The following is a 20,191-nucleotide window of genomic DNA, read 5'->3' on the forward strand; positions in this document are numbered from 1 at the left end:
GCATCTTCTCGGCAGAAATGCCCAATTAATTGGTTTAATCTTAGTGATTTTCCTCACTGTTGAATTGCTCTTTGCTTCAGTATATTTACAAAGTTAAAAGACTGTTAAAATGTCTGTCCACATTTAAAAATCTGTAGTTGTGTCCTTTATGGTATAAACAAATATATGAAATTGGATTTATGTTCAGTTTTAGCAAGAAATGTTGGAAGTAGGAGATTGTAAAAAGCCTTAGAAATTGCAAAATTGTATCTTGAGTGGCCTTATGTAGTGGCTTGTTGGCTTGGTCAGAATTCTAAATTCTCCATTCTTTGACAGGTACCACAGATCGAAAACAAGAAGTCAAAAAGGTGCCTCCTGAAAGGCCAGAGTGTCTTCCTAATCGAACAGAAGAAAAAGGTATGAAATGTGCTCTCCTGCTTACCCTCCACAGAGAGACAGGATGTGCATCAGTTAATGAGGCTGATGCATGTCCTCGTTTCCTGGCCCCACAATAGATAGTTTTCATTAAGTATATTGTTAGTTTGTTTATTTCCACCCTGATGGATCTCTGATTATATGCATTTTGGAAAGGATCACACTGGTATTTCTGAGCTAAATTCAGTGTTTTCAGTTGCACCAAGCCAAAGGTGTTAAGTGATTGCACCCTCAGCTGAAGTCCAAGGGAGATATGCTCTCAATACAAAAAAAACTTTCTAAAGCTACGTGCTCAGTAAAACCCATGTCCTCAATCAAGCATACCTCATGTCAGTGCATATTTTTTCTTAACTTTTGTATGCTTTGGTTCTCTAGTTGAAAACCATCAGCCCTGCTTTTATGCATCACAGAGAGGAGTTGCAAAGATATGGTCATTAACGCTTATGAATCATTCCATTATCAGAGCCACAAATGTTATAGGCAAGCCTATGAAGAAATAAAAGTCTTCAAAGCCAGGTTTAGAACACTGCAAGAAATGAGGTACAGTTCCATGCAGAGCAGTGACAAGTGAATGAAACCTTTTATAGTTTCAGTGTAAGTTCATGGTGTGTTCTGAGTAGTTTGGGAAAATAGTTATATTGATCTTCTTATTGAAGATGATGTCATTTCATATGTTTAAGTGGACTGTTAGATTCTACAGGCAGGTTTAATTATGGGTTTCTTCAAAGTGTTTGAATTTGCAGTCAGGCACGTGTATGAGCGTGACTAACTGTATAACATGCAGTTATAATTTAGTGCCAGAACACTCAGACTTTGCACCAAGAGCTGTTTCTGTATAAATATTCTTAGCAATCTGACAGATGTTTTAGCACTTCTGTCTGCTAACTTTACTTCTGGTTATATGCATTATTTCTTCTGGTTATCTTAGGAGAAAATCCCTTTGCTTTCCATTTTGGATTAACAAAGCCAACTGTCAAAATGGTGGAGGTTTAAATACGTTGCTGTCCCAGTGCATAAATATCTGTAACTTTTCTAAATGTTGAAAGAGGCAATAGGAATCATGCCTACATTTCTGAAATGCCGGGGAGTGTTGGGAATTGTTGAGTTTGACAGAATGGGTGAGCATGGGAAACTTCCTTTACACTGCACGCTGGTGCACTGCTTAGCCCATCTCTAGTACATAGTTTAGAACCTTATACACCTACACAATATAAATAGCCATAGGAATAAATGTGTAAAAATTACACACTATAATGATAAAGCTTCGCTGTTACAAAGGACCCAATAACTGTGTCAACAAAAAGTGTACTGAAAAAGGGATATGTGCCTGTGAATAACAATCACATAAACAATCACATACTGAACTGTTCCAAATCAAATCTGAATCCATATTGGACACTGGAGATACCACATACTTTGATGTCTCCGTAAGATTACATAGTAGTCCACTTGTATATTCCTACACCATTCATTCATATGGCGGATAGTGTTTGGATAAATCAAAAAGTGCAGAAATAAATTGATCCCTAGGTGTCCAAACACTGTTTCTTTATTAGATAAACACACACAATTGCATTATGCTAAAATTTTATTTCAGTATTTCTTCTCGCATTTTCGTTAAGGAGAAGTTTCTGTTGATTTATATTCCATGATCCCCTCGGACTGACACATAGAGCCCATCAAGAAACACACTTTTATAGTCTTAATACCTCTCAGGTGTATACAAAGACTTAATAATATTTACAGCACATTATAGACAGTGTTATCAAGGGAAATAGGGTGTTGACACAGTAGGATACTGGGAGTGAAAGTTTTGCCTTATCCTCTAGAAGAATCAGATTTCCTATGCTGTGGCAAATATGTTTAGTTTCTTCTGTGTTTATTTTGCATTGTGAATTTAGAGCATATTATTTTCAACAGTTATTACTGTGTAATATGTTTGACTTATATTGTATGTTTGGCATTGAGTCTTAGTGCTGTGGCACCTCCTAACAATCTGTGCTGCATGTGATCTAGGTTTGAACTGGGAAGCTGAAAAAGTCAGAATATGTCTGCTTAAAAATCTAAATAAAATATCTGATTTTTCAGAGGGGTTTTACATCCTGCCCGACATGTCTGAATTTTAATGCTTGTATTTTCATTTAACTGTGGTTAAATGGAACATTATTTTTTTTCTCCCCCAGAAATCCTATTTCTCTTGTTTGTTCAATAGAAAATCCAGAATTATTATCTTTCTGACCTTCTAACTTAATATTGGTTTTATAAGCATTTAATATGAGTTGATCTCAGGGGAAATTGTTGCACATGATATGTAATTTCTTGTTATTTTTCACATATGCTCTGAAACCAATGAGTTACTAAAATAAAAAATGCCATTTGCATTCAGACACTGCGTACACATTTCAGCCATGAGGAATTACATTCAGAACATTCAGGCAGTGCAGACTGGTTTGTGGCAAACATTTTAAGTAAAGAATGACTTAGGACAGAAATGGAATGGAAATAGGATTATTCCTTGTATATGATATATCTACACTTGAATTGTTATTGTTCAATTATAGATGTGTTAGTGCAAATAAATTCCACTTAATAGCCTGTGTTTTTTTTCTCTGGAAATAATTGATTTAAAGAAAGATCAGAGAGAGAGCAAAAACAGTTAGACTTGCAGAAGCCTTCAGTTCCTGCTATACCTCCGAAGAAACCACGGCCACCCAAAGCAAACCCTGTGAACAGACCTGGTACCTTGCCTCCAAGAAGGCCAGAAAGACCAGTTGTGCCTGCGACTCATACAAGGTATTGTTCTTCCTCTGTCCAGTGCTTTTGGAATTAAAGGAAAAATCACCTGTATAGAATTTAGATTTTGCAGTTAATGCCACAGTTTGCAAAGAAAAATAATGTTAATAAATAATCTTTCTAATTTTCTGGTTGCATCGTAACCATATCCTCAAGAACAGCAGTTTTAGTCTGGTCATTACTAGTTCATCTCCACTGATGAATGTAGTGAAACAGAAATGTCATAGTTTCCACTGCAGAATATGTGAGAAACATCTACATCAGTGTGTTGTGCTGCTGTTGATTTACTTAGTCTGCCTAAATTATTCCATCTTAGCCAGAGCATTAAATCATTGCCAAAACTTGGATTGTACTGAGTGAGGAACGGTGTTAGACAGCGTACGTGTCAAGCACTGCCAGCTTGGTTTCAGTCTGTTTCCCTTGATCATTGTAGATCAATTTTTAGCATGCTACATGTGTCTTCTCAGAATGTCCTTTAAGTTGATGCTACTGCAGAATTCTGCTGTCAAGTGATTTAATCTCTGATGTTGGTTGTTATTCTGTAGTTACGTGATGCTCCTTATCAGAGGTGGTTACAGCCTTTAAGGAGCACTGGAAAACTAGGCTTGTGAACACATCTCTGCTTACTCTGGGAAAAGCTGAGGCCCCACCTATAATCCTAATTGTGTCTAGATGGCTACTTGATAGTCGTTAGATTCTTGACTGTGCACTGCAGACTTTCTTTTTGCAAAGTAGGTAGAAATAGGTGAAAATCAGAAAAAAAGCAATTGTGTAAATTTGGCAAACTGCATGCCTTGCAGAAATAATACTGTAGACATAGAAATAATTTTACTATTGAACTGTTAGAATAATTTGCTGCCATGGAACTAGTGGAATTAGCGGAATATTGACAGCGGATTAACTACCAGAATGGAGTGGAGGGTAGAGTGGAATAAAATAAAAATCCTAGGCATCGATTCCCCTCATTCTTCCACGTATGCTTCATTAAACAAGTGCTCTCAGCATGAAATCTGAGACACAAAATAGAGAGCTGATGCCTGCCTTGTGCTGCTGGTTTCATCTCACTGAAGTGCCTCGGCTGTGTGTCTCTGAGAATATACACTATTAGCCATGTACTGCTACCACAGCTTCTGTTGGACTCCTTGGCTCTGGACATGCTTGCCCAGGTTTTCCACAGTGTGGCCCAGACCTGCTGGTTTCTTGGCCATGCTTGAAAAAGCAAGTGCTTGCTATGGCCTTTAAGATTTAGCTGTGGTATGTTACTGGCAAGCATTATTTTACCCAGAGTTGTGGGTGGGTCATTTATTTCTCTTCTGTTTTCCCATTTTCTGACTACAAAATTGTTAATAAACAAACAGTGTACTTTTAAAGATATTTCAGATTTCTGGTTAACTAAGTGAAACAGCGGATCTCAACTGCAATCTGGTCTTGTTAATTATCCAAACACTGCTATTTCTAGCACAGAGAAAAATACTTCATTCTCTTTATTTAAAAAATATTTAAAATTTTATATTTGGAAGAGGTTTGCTTTTTAAAGTAGTTAGATTAAAACAGTAGAAGAAGAAATGATTTTTGGAGTGATGATGATGCTATTCTGATGGTCATAGTGCTAGTGTTTTCACTATGAATTGCTTTATCAGCTAATTCAAATTAATGAATTTATCTCAAACAGCTGTTCTGCCTAGTAATCTTTAACTGACAAGGGTGTCTTGTAGAATGAGGACGGAAAGTTAACAGAATAAGAAAGAACTGTGAAGCTCCAGATGAAAGGCACTTTAATAAAGGTGTGTTAAGTCAATTCAGTTTAATAAAACAGTAAATACTTTTCAGGCACTCTGGTGTCTGTTTCCAGAATCTGAAAGACCTAAGGTGATTAGAATAAAAGTAGAACCAGCAGAATTTTTGCTGACCCTAATGGGGAAAGGTGCTATAGATTTATAAAGTGATTCCCATGAGACTACCTTTGCTTCAGGTTAGCAGAAGAGTGTTTTTTCTGTTCCAAGTGCCTTCAGTCTCATGCATCTCACTGGCTTTTTGTGGTAATAATTGTTCTTCCTTTTAAACGTTATTTTCCTTCCTTCAAGGCAGATTAGGACTCCAAGGGCAATAGAGAGACAAAAACCATGTGAGACAGAGAATAGCTGTCAATTTGCTGCAAAGGCTTCACAGCTTATTTAGATGTATATTTGATTACACAGTTTAGTGATGAATCAGTCGATTCTCCTGAGAAGGCAAGCCCTAAAGACCTACACCAAGTGCATTTTTACTACTAGTCTAAACCAATCTTGAGTCTCTGCTGCTGAAAGGGGCAGGTTCCTTTTCCTGGCAGCCCATTCCTGCACCTCCCTTATGTTAGCACCAGCATTTGTGCAGACATTCAGCCATATGGGTCAGGGAGTTGCTCCAGATGGCAATTAATCACTTTGCAAGGGGACTTCTATTAGCGTGGGCTTTCTTTCAAGGCTCATCAGCTGTCCCATCAAGCTGACAGCCTGTCTGCATAGGCACGAGCAGAGAGAGGGAGATGCTGTGTCCAAAAAGAAATGACTTTTGTATTCATATGGGTGCAGATTAGCATAATAGGCCTATTGACTTTTTTTGTCAGTGGAGTAGATTTGGGTTGGGTTTTTTTTGGTGATGTCATGTATCTTGCCATCATCAGTATTCAAATGGTAAATGCTGTGATTTTCAGCCCTGAGTCACAACATATTAAGAATCTCCTCCAAAAGAGCGCTTGCCCATTTCCTAGAGTGCTTCTGACTCACATGTTGCTCTCAACTGGCTGGGAAATACATGTGTGCAAAACAGAGTAAGCAGTCAGATGCTCATTGTCGTGTGAGCCAAGAAACTATGTTGTTTCTTATGTATTTATATATACATATGCATTTTTGATAGGTGAAAAACCAAAAGATAAGTGATCAGATAGATCACGTTATTTATCATCTCAGCAATTAATTGGTGATTCCAGGAGTGTATTGCTTCCTCTCTGTTGCAGACAACCTGCCACAATTATAGTTGTGTTGAACAAGGGTGTTTTTTTTTTTCAGGTCATAAACTGTCTGTACCATCTATTTTGTTTAATTAGATTCACTTAATCTGTGACAAATGTTTAGATTCTTTATCTACCACTGCCTTCCTGGATTCCAAAATAGGGTTTCTAGCTGCCTTGTGTTTCACTCATGTGCTGCTGTCACGAGTGGAGGTTCAGGCCGTCTGACATCAGACTATTAGGAGTTCATCTGTATTTTACTTTCAGTTGCTGTTCATATGAATGTATGCCTGCCTGGATTGTTCCAGGGATGATCAATATTTTTACCCATAATTCTGGTACCTTACATTCATCTTAATCGTTTCAGTGCTATGCTGGGAATAGTTATTGTGGAGAAAAAATAAGATATTTGTGACCTTATAATAATGTTAAATACAATTTACTGCATTAACTGAACCATTGTTATTATGGAAAATGCCTCAGGGACTTGTCTGTGAGACCTGTGCAGTGCTGTGCTGCTCACCTACTACCGGCTCTTTTTTTTCTTAATTGTTTCAATAGTCAAATTATTTTAGTAGACTTAGTAGCTGTGGGAGTGGAAAGAATAACCTTGTTGCTTATGTTTGATCTCGCATTTGATTTCAGAATTTCTGTAAGGTTCATATCCATAAGGTATCACAGCTCTTGACACTTGTCTATTCCAAAGACGTTTTCAGGCACAGTTAGGTGATCTTGTTTCATTGGATCTGTGAAAACCATTTTCATAGTCTAGTCTCATAAGTAATGTGCAAAAATAAATGGCAGTCTCCTTTTGTTGGAGAAGCTGCATTTACGAGTAGGAGCTGCCAGGCCACGTAACAGTTCTGTGAAGGTTCTCCCTGTCTGCAGTGCTCTGGATAGCCCATCGCTGTCATTTAGTCAAGCTAATTAATTACAAACAGTTACAAATAAGATATTGAAGGCTGTCCCTTTGCCCTTAGATTTCCTTCACGTTGAGATGCTGTGAACATTTGGAGAATTATTTAGACACTGCGGTGTCTAAAATAGGCTTTTTTGACAGGTGTTAAGGAGAAATGAGATAAGGTTAATCCATACAGTATGTTTACTTACTGGAGATTGCTCTCTCTGACACATTGCTGCTACTCTGCTGCTACAAGGGAAGAATATTTTCCTCTCTCGGTAGTAATTGCAAGTTAGCTATCAATTTACTGTAACCTATGCACAAACTCCAAAAAAATCTGTCCTCTTCTTGATCCAAATGTAGGAGTGATAGTCCAAAAGTGGAATTAGTGGGGAGTTCGGTATCCAGTGCGCTGGAGAAAGACTCCTCTGAAAGAAGCAATGACATCGGTAAGTTATAGAGCTTTTTATAGTTTGCCTAAGAAATTTATGGTGCAAGTCTCTGCCTTTTAGAGGCTTTGTTATGATCCAAAAAGCAGACTGAGAATTTGGCAATGAATGTGAGTGATTTATGTCAATTTTTAGTTGCAGAATTATGGAATCATTTCTGATGTACTTTAAAAGGTTTTGTTTCTTTCTTTCTTTCTGCTAAAAAACACAAATAGAAACATGAAACAGTGAGCTATTTTGAGTAGGAGAACTGTTGTTGCTTTTGTTTAAAAGTGAAACAAGTGAAAAGGCCAACAATGTCATATTTGTTTAACAGATGTAATGTTAGTTTTGCTAGTTTTGCCATATTTTTAATGCTGCAAAATGGTGTTTTTAAGTAATCTTTGCATTTTCTAATACAAAGGAACAGAGATCAAATTCATGCCGATCTGAATCAATTCTACTGAAAACGCTGATTAAGAGAAGTCTAAATTTCTGTTTAAAACAGTATCCTATGTTTCTACCACACAAACAGTTTAATCAAGAAATCACCTTGAAAGGAGTAAAGATAGGCTGTTTTTCCATCTTCTCTCGCCCTCCTTCTTTCTGAAGTTTCTGTGCAGGAGATGTTTGCAGAAGAGAGTGCTGGCACTCCGAAGCAAGGTGCTCTCCTCCTGTCCCAGGGCTGTAAGCAAAGCCGGTGACAGCCATCTTCACCTCCACTGAGAAATCCAACAGTGACAGCTGCTGCTGTCGCTCTCCGCAGTCACAGCTGTGCTGTGAGAAAACCCATCTTGTAAAAGGCAGAAGCAGGGTACCTTGAATGCGTAAGCCTTGCTGCCTTTCGCTGGCAGCATGAAATGTTGTTTTGGTGTGGAGGTCTATACACAAACTGCTTTATTAGTGACCATTTCATAAAATAGTAACTTTTCAACTGCCAAACCTGTCTTCTCTTCATACTTGCAAGCGTAGCTCGAAGTTGTGATTTTTACTTGAAATGTAAAAATAAAATGCTAAATTAATTTCATATTTATGAGCATTCCAACATCCATATGTCTGCTTTTTCTTAACCTTCTGCTGTTGCTATGGTTTATGATAGTAACATTACTCCGTAGAACCAAGTAGTGTGTATTTTTGGATTTTTCTTTGTAATAAACATGGAAAGATAGAAGCTTGAGATAAATTGCATGAGTATTTTTTATTGTAGCTATTAATATGAAAGAATGGTGTGGAAATGCAGTCACATTCTGCCATTTAATGCTTACTAGCCCTGTTTATAAATTTGCTTCAAAGCCAGCAAGCCTTTGCATTCTTGAAAGAGAGAGCTGATTGCAAATAGCAAATAACTGTGTGATGAAAATAAACTCTTAAAATTCTCGTGCTAGTTTCTTTGGAATTTATATCAGGATAAAAGCCTAGAGTGCTTTGTTTTATTTTATGAGTTTGAACAACCTCTAAAAGAGTAGGTGAAAAATTCAATTTATTATGGTTTTTGTTCATTTCAGGAGCTAAGTTATTGTTTGTTTTTCAATGGAGAATAGGAGCCAACAGGAGTCCATAAACCAAACCACATATACAACATGTTGCAAAGGGCTTAGCTTGTGACCTCCTGTTACCACTTACAGGGGAAACCTATTGAGCCCACAGATAGAACAGTGTGAATACTTAGATAGGTATAACTTGATAGGGGTCAAACCAGAATGGCATTTACAAGGGCAAGTCATGTCATCCTAGCCTGTTAGACAACTTATTAAAAGAGAAAAAGAAAAAAAAGTGATGATTCTGGAATAAAAGTTGACCTGAAGGTCATAACTCATATGAATTTTCAGGAGGTTTTTGATGGCTCCTGTTAAAATATTGCTGAAGAAATAACCTTTTAAGAGAGGATAGAGCAATAAATTAAAACTCGATAAGCCAAAACAATTTACAGTGTGTTAACGTCTTTTACTTTGAGGAAAGGACAGTCTGCAGGCCACTGTAATTGCAAAGATTTATGATAAATACGCTAGATTTTTAATTTATTTACAAGAAAACAGAGGGTTGGTGCAGTCTTTTGGCTAAATGAGTAATGAGTAAAAGCAACGGATGACTGCATATGGTGTCCAGTATTTTTCTAAGCAGCAGTGGATAAGGCAGTGTGAGTGCAGGTAATAGCTGGCTGTGATATGTGTTACTGGTTGCCCAGTGCCCACACACTCACTGTGTGAGAAAGGCAGCGTGTTTCTCTCTGGTTCATCTTTCCAGTCAAATTGGATCTGGTTAAGTCTAATGGTCGTATGTTTTTTCATTAATCCAATTTCACACAATTAATTAGACAGGACCTACGTGACAGACATGGTCAGACTTAGCTGCAGCCTTTGCAGAAGACTGAAGTTAAATGGCCTTCACAGTAACTCAGATATATGCCCATTTTGGTGACAGGGATGCTGCCTATTTCTTCATGAATACAGATACAGTTCCAGCATGCCTTCAGCTCTCGTAGAGAAAATGGGTGTTGCAGTGTTTAGCTGCAAGTTGCCTCATCCTGTATCATGCTTATGCTTGATATTAAGAGTGAGCCGTGGTCTGCAGATGAATACAGCAGTGCTTTCCTGGCTTCTTTGTCACAATGAAGTTGTTGGGCAGTGGCTGTCACTTTCTCAACACTTACGTCCTATAGCTGCTTAAAACCCTCCTAAAGGAGGAAGGATGAGAACATATGGTGTCCTTCCACATGTCATCTCTCAAAATCCAAGTAAGTGAAAAGCAACAGCAAAGATGATAATATAACCAGCAGCTGAGAAACAATATGCAGAGGGGAACTGAAGAATGTAGGTTCAAAATTTGTCTATGTCCCCCATTCCAGATCAGTGGCTAAACACTGCTTGCTTTGTGAAAGTTACCTTACTGTTTTCTAAGAAATATCAAATCCCTAGAAGTTTTGTGGTGAGTGGATCAGTCTAAATCACATTTAGATACATTCTTACTCAACTTTACTTGAGAAGGCCACACTTGCTTGAGCAAGGCTAAGGTGATGTGTAATACTGCACATAACGTTCTGTCAGATGCATTTATGAGAGGTTATTTTGATGCAGATGCTAGTGCATGGCTTGATTTCACTAGCATGTTTTGCTGAATTCTGACTTGACATTTGAATTTTTTGATGATAATACAGCCTTGATTACAATTTTGCAAGCTGTGTTGACAAAGGCAAGACCTGGTTAGCAATGTGGCTGCTGATTGTAAACATAATGGCAGCTATTACTACTTTGTTCATGCCTTTGCTTCTTTCTGCATTCCTTACCAAAAACCAATGGAAAACTAGCCCTCAGAATATAATATTTAAGAGGAACCATTCCCTATTCCTCCTCACTTCTTTTATTTTCTTTCTCCCTGTTTTCAGTGATGCCTTTACTTTACTTTCCACACATATTTCATCCAGCTTTTCCTATTCACATCTCTTTGCCATGGGTAATTCTTCTTCATTTCATGAGGGTAAGGCCTTTTATTTTCCATTTCCTTCCTGTCCTGTGTTTGCTTTAGTTGACAGTGTGTAACAAACGTAAATACTTTGTTGAATGGCTGATGTGTACTTGGCAGTTGCATATTTTTTTAATTCAAAGTAGAAATGGAATGTGCTGTGACAGAAAGTCTTGCACCATAGCAGTGAAATGAGAAATCATTATAGGTCCTTTTATTTTCGAGTAAGAAAATTGAGTGATGTAAGTGAAGTGTACAGCACGCATACACTGTTTGTCAATGCTATGATTTCATTAATATGCTATTACAGGCAGATGATGTCATCACAAAGTTTAATGCTTGTATTCCACTATGATGCCCTTAAATGTCAAAAAATAAATGTTATTTAGTTAAGTGCTCAGATGGTTTTCTAGTCTGAAATGGGGGAAAAAAAACATAGAAATTGGAAAAGCATTCATTGACTTTCAGTGGATCTTGCATAGACGTGTCACCCAAAACTTGCCTCTGGTATTCTGGTGGTTAAAACACAGCAGTTAGTTTCAGCATTTCCTCAGATTTTATTGCTCAGAGCATTTGCTGAAGGATTATGGAGCACCAACTCAAGCCCTGTTATCAGCTGTTCTCTTTTCCTGTCCCTCCCCTAAGCCAGGTGCCAACGTGCCTGGAAAGGTACTTAAAAATACCCTACTTGAAATTATCTAACAAACCCAACTTCTTCAGAGTTTCTTTGAGCTGTATTTGCAAATGCTCCAGAACTCAACATGTGCTAACAAATAAGTGCTCATATTTGCTAAGAGAGATGATCACTGTGCCTCTACTGGAATAAAGTGATCTAATAAGGCTTGGCCCACACCAGGGAAAAAGGCAAAAAATTTTTCCAGTAAAACAGTAAAAAATTATAGAATGGAGCAACCCAAGCCATTCTACGAAACTGATTTTTGTGCTTAAATCACAGGTGACTGTATTGTAAGACAAAATTACGTTACCTGAAGACACAGAGTAGAAGTTGGAAAAAGGAAAATACTGCTGAATATAAGGGTTGGAGGACAAAATATGGCTTCTGTAGTGAAGACTGTAATCTGCCCAGGACAATTCTTTCTTTTTATGCTACTGTTCATGTTTATTTGAATATAGCAAAGCAAAGAACTACAAAAATCAGTGAATCCAAATTAACCATAAACCTAGGTGTGAATTATAAACATTGTGATCAATGATATGCTAATAGTCCATTACGTAAATTAAGTCTTTTGCCCTAGAGGGTGCTGAAGAAAAAGCAGTCACACAGAAATTTAAATCATTCTTTATGTGTGTCAAATGGAGTGCCTGAAAACAGCATATCCATTTCTTCTAGCTCAATTTCCTTGACCTTTTAGCTCTTTCTTGGCATCTTCTGAATTGTTAAAAATAAAATCCTTATGAGGACACTGGCAAGTGCCTTGCTAAGATCGTTATGGCAGCTTTCTACATTCTGCTATTAAGCCAATAAAACTTGGGGCTGAAATGTGAAAATCAAATCGTATGCTTTAGGAAAGATGACTGTCCACCTTTCCTAAAGCATACGATTTGATTTTCACATTTCAGCCAGTCCAGTGGCTGTCCAAGGAAGCCAAGCCAACATAGCTTTTCCACCCAGAGCAAAGAGTCGTATGGGCAGACTGACCAGACAGACTTACGCAGAGCAACTCTGTGGCCAGGAACCCTCCTGCTAAAAGTGAATTACCCAAATCTTAGAAAAGAGTCAGCAGATTATCCTGGGTGTGATCCTGCTACCCTGACCCTGACTGAAAGTACAGCAGTGTTCCTTGAAGGGTGGAATGTTGCTCAGCAGGGAGAGATGAGCAGAACCTGAATACTTGAAGTCTGGTCTAGCATTAGGTGGAATGGTTGGTGGCCCTGCATGTGGCAGGGGGGTTGGAGATTCATGATCCTTGAGGTCCCTTCCAACCCTGGCAATTCTGTGATTCTGTGATTCTGTAGCTAAAACAATTCTGGGCTTGTGAAAATTCCCAGTAATATTCATATTCTCTATTGAGTTGCTTTTTAATTAGCACTGTGTATTGAGCTGACTTTAATGCAGAAGATCTCACTTGCCATATCTGTCTCATTTGATGCAGGATAGCTTTCAAGATTAATGTGTTTAAAGACAGTACATCATTTAACTAGCCTGTTGTCAATCCTCTAAATGTATTGAATATGATAATGAAATGAAATCTACCTCTGTGATTTTTTGTGATGTTATCTTCTTCAAATGAATTGAATGCCACCTTGGCCTCATTTATTCCAGCCCCGCTGTATTTCTCTTCTCCGAAATCTTGCCATTAGCATTCTGAATATGTTGATTCTGATATTATCCATCACTTTCCATTTCATTTTTCCCAAGGTGAAATTTCTCTGCTAATTCAGAAAGCTTTCCATCTTCATTATGCAGAAATGACTTTGCCCAAAGACTGAAAAAAAAAAAAACCCAAAACTGGGGCCTAGGCACAATTTCTGCTAGAATAGTAAATGAATGCATGGAGGAGGGGAGCAAGGAAGAAAGTGTAGCCATTTAATTCCTTCCCAGGAATTCTTCTGGAGGGATTGGAAGTTGTTTTCTGGGAAGATACAAATGTAAAAAGCTCAGAACTTTTTCCTCAAATAGACATTTGTTTTTTCTGAATCTGGATACTGTTTGGAAATACCGTGGCCATGTCTCCAAGCAAACATGGGAATGGTGAAAAAAATCCTATTCTTAAGTGTCATGGAAGAATACCAGGGAATAATTTTTGCACAGTCAGTATTTCTCCGATTTATTTCTATAGCTGTGTTTGCTCAGTAAGCTGGGCATTTTGTTGGGTGTACTGCACCAGTATGCATAAATTGCCAGCTTGTTCACCAAGGCAGTAATAAAGCTCAGTGCATCTATTTATTTGTAGAACAACTATTATCACCTACTTTTTAATTAGGGTTTTTCTTTAATTAGAGATTACCACTATTAATTGAAGGGTGTCTCCTGTCTTCTGTGTGTTTAAGAGAACCTTCGTTACTGATTACTATTAACAGAAACAGAAAGCTGGACCAAGGCACCCTTCAATTCTGTTGGATGCTGATGCTGCCTTACTGGCAATTGACATGCCTGCAAATATGGTTGATCACATTTTAATGGCCTCTCATTTGGCCCTTCTCAGGAAAGTTTTACAGTTTGATTATTCTGTAAATTTAAACTTGCAGTATCTGATGACTGGAGAAATACACTCCAGAATCAGACGGATGCATTTAATAACTTTGGTAAGTGTGGTGTAGTCACACCCATATAGCCTGGCTTTCCATTAACAATAAAAAAATAAATGACCTCTGTAATTGAATTAATTACTGAAGCTGCATTATAGATGATAGTAAGGCAGAGGTCTTTTGTGTGGTTTTGTTCCTCATTTTCTTCACTAGTATAGTAGGTGGGAATTTCTGAATAGCCAGGGAAGGTGGTGATTATCTTCAATGCAGAAGGGATTTGGGAGTGAGAACAATATCTAAATAAGGAGAACAAACTGGGAGGAGACGATAAAAGAGCATGTGAAGTTACTGGAGATGGGTTTACTACTTTAGCATTGTACCAAGTGTTGTCCCTTATACTTAAATAGAGTCTCATTTATAGTGTCAGCTGAATAGCTGTGATTTTACCAGTTTGGCAGTAGATTTTACCAGTGGAACCTTTCCAACCTCTGCTCTGCTCCTTTTTTAAAATTCAGCGTAGGTATAGGCTGCTTTAGTTTATTTTTCTGGCCATCAGGAATGCATTCAAAAGTAGAAAAAATGGAGAATTGTCATATTTGTTCCCATTATTTGCTCTTAGTAGAAGCTTTGCGCAGGAATGTTTGTGTTTCTTGGTATTCATAAAATGTGTGGAGCACATTTCATCTGTGAGTGCCCATGGGTATTCTGAACAAAAATATGTACCCTCATCTGCTGTTATTACTACATTTTGCAATCGAAACATGAATTGTTTTGATTTCTTTTTTTTAATCAGACATAGAAGTCTAGGTAACAGTTTATTTAGGCCAAAGAAGCACATTTTGTTAATACTGTCACTATTTTTTTTCATCGATATTTTCCATTTCAGAATAGATACTTATGTAAGAACAGAGGACAAGAGAGTGGCACTTAGAAAGAAAGTGGAAACAGAGAGAGAGAGAAATTGTGCATTAGAGCACTCATATTTTCATGGGATAACTGCAGTCAGATTACTGCCCTCATAGCAAAAGCCTGCTTCTCCTCTCAGCTTTAGCTGCTACTGATCCTTTCTTCAGCACAGGTATTTGTGTGGCGTGGCACACGTTTTTGGAAGATAAGCTGAATTAAAACTAGGTCAGGAAAAAAACAGTGAAGATGGCTAGGTGGGGAAGAGCAGCTGAGGCAAGCAGAGTGCTGCTTCAAGTCACCATTTGTACTTGTCTATGTGAACTTCACGTGTTTATGGAAAGTCTGTTATTGATGGCAATATTTTCTTGCTTTGCAACCTAACTAGGTAACACACAGTAGTAAAAACAAAGACAGTGCATAAAAATACATTGCTGATTTGCCGTGTGTCTTAAGCAAGGCATTTAGCTATCTAACACATCAGCTTCAAGCTGGCTATTCTGGAAACAAACTCCTATATTTAGGCTGATGTTTCTTCCAGAAAAGAATTATTTTACTTCCATTTCTCCTCTCCTGTAATCCTGGAAGTCTGTGTGTTTCCTTGTAGTTTTGTGTAATCTGTTTGGGTTAGCTCATTTTTCTTTTCAAAGCATTGTAGCTCCACCTAATACTTGCATTCAGTCAAAGCTTTGGATTACCAAATTGCTATTGACTGACTGTGTTGATACCTCATGGCGAGGGCTGCAACAGTCAATAAGGAAGCAGTGAGAGAAATACCTGGCAGAGGACAGTGGTGTCACTGGTTATATATAGGAAGAGTTGCTCCAAAAATAAAGTAATGTTTAGAGGTGTATAACCTCAGACTATTTCAGGAGGTGTCTCTTTTTTTTTTAAACCTTTTTATAATTCTCCTGGGGATGGAAAAATATAGCTGAATCAAGAACGTCTGATCGCATTTGTTTCCTAGCTGCCAATTCGCAAGTACTTGAATTCATTTAAGTATCCTTCAGTGTGCACTGTTTATTGCACAAACACAGGTTTGTTTTTCTGTTATGTGATTTTGTACCATCTTTGTAACACAGCAGTAATGCTTGAACTTCAGAGACTCATTGTTCTGCAGCAGATTGAAAGTTAAGAGCACTGTTAAATTACAGGCTGTATTTCCCGCACATATGCAGTGAAAAATGGTCTCTGAGTAATAAATGTTCTAGCATTTGATTCATGCCTGAAAGTAATTTTACAGAATTTGGATTTATCGTGCCTAGAGTATCTCTTGCGTGTTTTCTCAATCATTTCTGTTTAACATATGTGATAGGGCATTCTGAAATTGAGGTGACTGAAACTGATATAAGCCATAAAAATAGATGAAAGTTGTTAAGTGATTTGGTTCAGGCACGTAATCATGAGCTGCAGTATTCCTTCAGCCTTCGTATCATTCTTTCACGTAAACACATGGCTGGATTCAGCAAGCACCTTCCCACTGCATTTCATTAACCACAAAGACAGTTGCGGGCTTTGTACTTCTTCTGGAGCCTGCAGGAGTTTTTGCTTACCATAACCTCTGGACTGCTGGAAATAATCCCCTCATCTTCAGCTTCTGGAAACTCTGCTGCCTTCAGCTGCAGGCATCCAGGAACCTGCAGAGGCCTTCCAGCTCCAGCACGCTCATTCTCTGATCCTGTGAGCAATTGTGTGTGGTGCTGCCAGTGCAGCGCTGGCTGTACAACACGTGAGACAACATGTGTGCTGCATTCTATCTCCAGCTGTTTGGAAAAAAAATTTCTAATCCTTCCAATAGCAAGATGGAAAGTTTGAAACTGTTCATTACCATAGGACCTGTGTTGTCATTTAGCTCTCACTGTGCCGAACGTAAACAAAACCAGAGGCTCCTCTGCTCATTTCCCTTTTGTTGTGTTTGAGGTAGAAGGGCTGTTGTGCGTAGCAAGAGCAACAGGATTGCAGCTGCCTCTGACTTCCAAGTTCTTTTAGTGACATCATGTTGTCTAAATGTGCTCAGAATACTGTAATACAATGGGAAAAATGGGATTTGGTTTCTTTTGAAATTAAAAGAAAAGAAAAAAGTGATTTTTTTCCCTTTCAGAATAGTTGCCAGAAAATCAAATCAATTCTGTTTTATTTTTAAGACTTGGAAGGTTTTGACTCTGTAGTACCAATTGCTGAGAAGCTTAATCATCCAACTACAACCAGACCAAAAGCTACTGGCAGGCGACCACCCTCCCAGTCTTTCACATCTGTAAGTGTAATTTTCTTTTTATTTTAAAAAGATTTTTCCTGAACTTTTTCTTCTCTGTGTTTCTGTTCCCTGATGCTTTTAATCAGTTACACAGCCATTCCTTCACATGTACAGCGAGGCAGAGAAATGCAGGAAAATTTGTGTCTAAAGGCTGCCAATGTTTTGAATGCTAATGTTTAAAACATTCCCTCCCTTGTGAGACTTGTACCCCCTCCTTTGGGTGCTGCCAGGTATTCCTTGCCAACCATGGCTGAGGCCAGAAAAACTCTCTATAAAAAACCTTTGGAATAAATTAGTTTGTGCAAAATATCAAGGTTTTTAAAAGCATTTTCCAGAGGAAGGATTTCCCTTGGGGAAGTTCAGAGGCTTTTCTTCCCCTGACAAATCCATGGGTAAGTGGACAACGGATATAAAAAAAACCTTCCTTGTTTGCACCTTTGCAAAGAGGCCTATGGCAGGCCTGTACTGTGCCATCAGTGTGCATAGGCAGTAGTGAGACTCCTCAAAAGAGCAGCAAAGCAAGACCTGCACTATAAGCAAAGCAGTGGCAGGGCTGACACCCCACAGCATGCAGAGCATCCTAGCCAAGGAAAGTAGACAGGAAGGTGCTTTAGTCTTAGAGTATAATGCAGAGTATAATGCCAGGCAAAGGTGGAAATTCACATTGAATCCAAATGTCTAAGAATTTCTCATTTCATCTAGCCCTGGAAGCAGAACAAAAAATGGAAGGAGGGAGAGTGCTGGTTTTCAGGTTGTTACTTTGGAAATTATGACGAAAAAAAAAAAAAAAAACACCACAAAATCAATACCACGTAGATGCTTTTCTTATTCCTGTGTTAAATCCTCATACAGTGAAAATATCTGCTTTTCTTTCTTCTCTCTACTTAGTCGTCCCTTTCAAGCCCAGATTTCTTTGACTCACCAAGTCCTGAAGAAGAGAAAGAAGAACATGTTTCCATTACACACAAAACTATTGAAGTGTCGAGGAAATCAAGAACTGTTACAATATCACAGGTAAATTAATTGGAATGCCTGTTCATCCTTACTGTGTGGGTATTTTAATTTTTGAAAACATTATTCAAATAGCTACTTTCAATATTAATTCTTCTAATACCAACACAATAACCAATTGGTAACCAGTCCTTTAAAGAAACATAAAATGGTAAGGCTGTTCTCTGTTTCAAAAGTCTAAAGTGAATTGCAGAGTTAAATGCCTCTGTAAACGTAGTATGAAAAAAATCTTTCTAGTGTAATTGCACTTCACAGAATCAGAGAAGCTACGGAAATAAATGTTAGAAACAGAGGCCTTTTTTTGCAGCTGTAAATTGAGTTTACATGAGATAAGTCTTTGAGCAGAGCAAATAAATACAACTTTTTGAGCCGTTCTAATAGTATGTGAATTAAAATTTGCAAGTACAGTCACTTTTTATACTGATATAACTGTATTTATCATATAGGCTTGTGCCATTCTTACTCTGTCTTGGTAGAAAACTGTGAAATTATCAAATACTATGGAAGGAATGTATAGAGCAGGCTTTAGAGTTTGGTGGTACAGTACGTAAGGATACCTTGGCTAATAAAAATATTACATTGTAATATTTATACTTTTTAATACAATTTGTATTTCAAGAATTATTGAAAGGATACAGTCACACACTTCTGTGATCAAATACTGAGGATAATGTTTTGCTATATAGCTCCCTCTTCTGGGTGCATTTGAATTAATTAATATTCTTGGGCCAACATCCGTAAATGATATGCTGGCATGACAACAATGTAAATGTTGTTCCTCTAAAACACGAAGACTGCTATCAGAAAGTGTCTGCCTGAGGCTTTGATCCAGATGGACAGATAAGATGTGGCATAACATGTTCAGTTCGGATGGCTCCAATTGTGCCTTGCTCACTTGCTGCCTGACATCCCTGTTCAGTTCAAAGGAAACTTGCATCAGGTTGTAGAAGGATTATTATCCATGAAGGATCTGGTTGCAGGTACATACTACTCAGACATTCATACACATATGTAAAATGTTAAAGGGGCATATTAAGATCACAAGAGTCAAGCATTCAAGCCACCAGAATTATTTATCTCTCTTGTGATTTATAATGCCATTTTTCTGTATCTGGTCACACTATTTGTTTCACAGAAGACTTCTATGCAGTGTTTGTCTGGAGCAGGTTCTGCACTCGGTCACTCTCATTTAGTAGAGAATACAGTTTTCTACAGATCTTGGTGAATCCTGCTTTTCCCTCCCCACCACGTTTTCTCTTAGCTGTCTTCTGATTACTAATTTCTCTCAGTTACTTTGTTGAATTAATGCCAATGCTCTAGTCCTCAAGTCTTCATTTACCATGTATCTGTGTTTGCATACTATTTGTTCTCAGTATCTTATTTGCTATACAGTTTCAGTATCTCTTTTCCAATGAGAGAATTAAAGGGCTGTCTAGTGTTTTCTCTTACTCTGGCCCAAAAATCAGAACTTAATTAGTTATGGTAGGTATCATATAATGCCCACATTAGCATTAGCAAGTAATAATATGATGAACAATTAAGACTTACCTTACTTGCCAGTGTGACAGTTGTACTTTTACACTGTTCTGTGTATGCAGTGAAGTAATGGATCTTACACGGTAGGTGTTTTCTATACCTTGTCTACTAAGTAGAGCCCTGGAGTGTAGTTCAAGAAGCATGCAATGCTTTTGAGCTAAGCCAGAAATTTTCAAGGTAACCACACAAATGTTGCATTTTTCTCTTAAGTTCCTGTAGGAATAAAGAGCCGTTGGTAGTTATGAGGATCCACAGATGCTTTGGTTACTCAAAGTCAGAAAATAAAATTATAC

The 20,191-nt window shown here is 37.9% G+C and overlaps 1 protein-coding gene across 8 annotated transcripts in view; it reads left to right on the plus strand.

The window, feature by feature from the left end:
- SH3KBP1 (SH3 domain containing kinase binding protein 1) overlaps positions 1-20,191 on the plus strand; it is a 219,633-nt gene that overhangs the window by 193,845 nt on the left and 5,597 nt on the right. For all 8 annotated transcript variants that reach the window (XM_090124787.1, XM_031599336.2, XM_031599335.2 and 5 more), the window contains 5 exons: positions 316-396; positions 3,045-3,207; positions 7,461-7,546; positions 17,242-17,351; positions 18,240-18,365. In XM_090124787.1, coding sequence (XP_089980913.1) covers positions 316-396; positions 3,045-3,207; positions 7,461-7,546; positions 17,242-17,351; positions 18,240-18,365 — 566 coding nt within the window. The remainder of the gene's footprint in view (positions 1-315; positions 397-3,044; positions 3,208-7,460; positions 7,547-17,241; positions 17,352-18,239; positions 18,366-20,191) is intronic.

The sequence above is a fragment of the Phasianus colchicus genome, chromosome 1, assembly GCF_987193195.1.
Source record: "Phasianus colchicus chromosome 1, bPhaCol1.hap1.1, whole genome shotgun sequence".
Taxonomy (NCBI): domain Eukaryota; kingdom Metazoa; phylum Chordata; class Aves; order Galliformes; family Phasianidae; genus Phasianus; species Phasianus colchicus.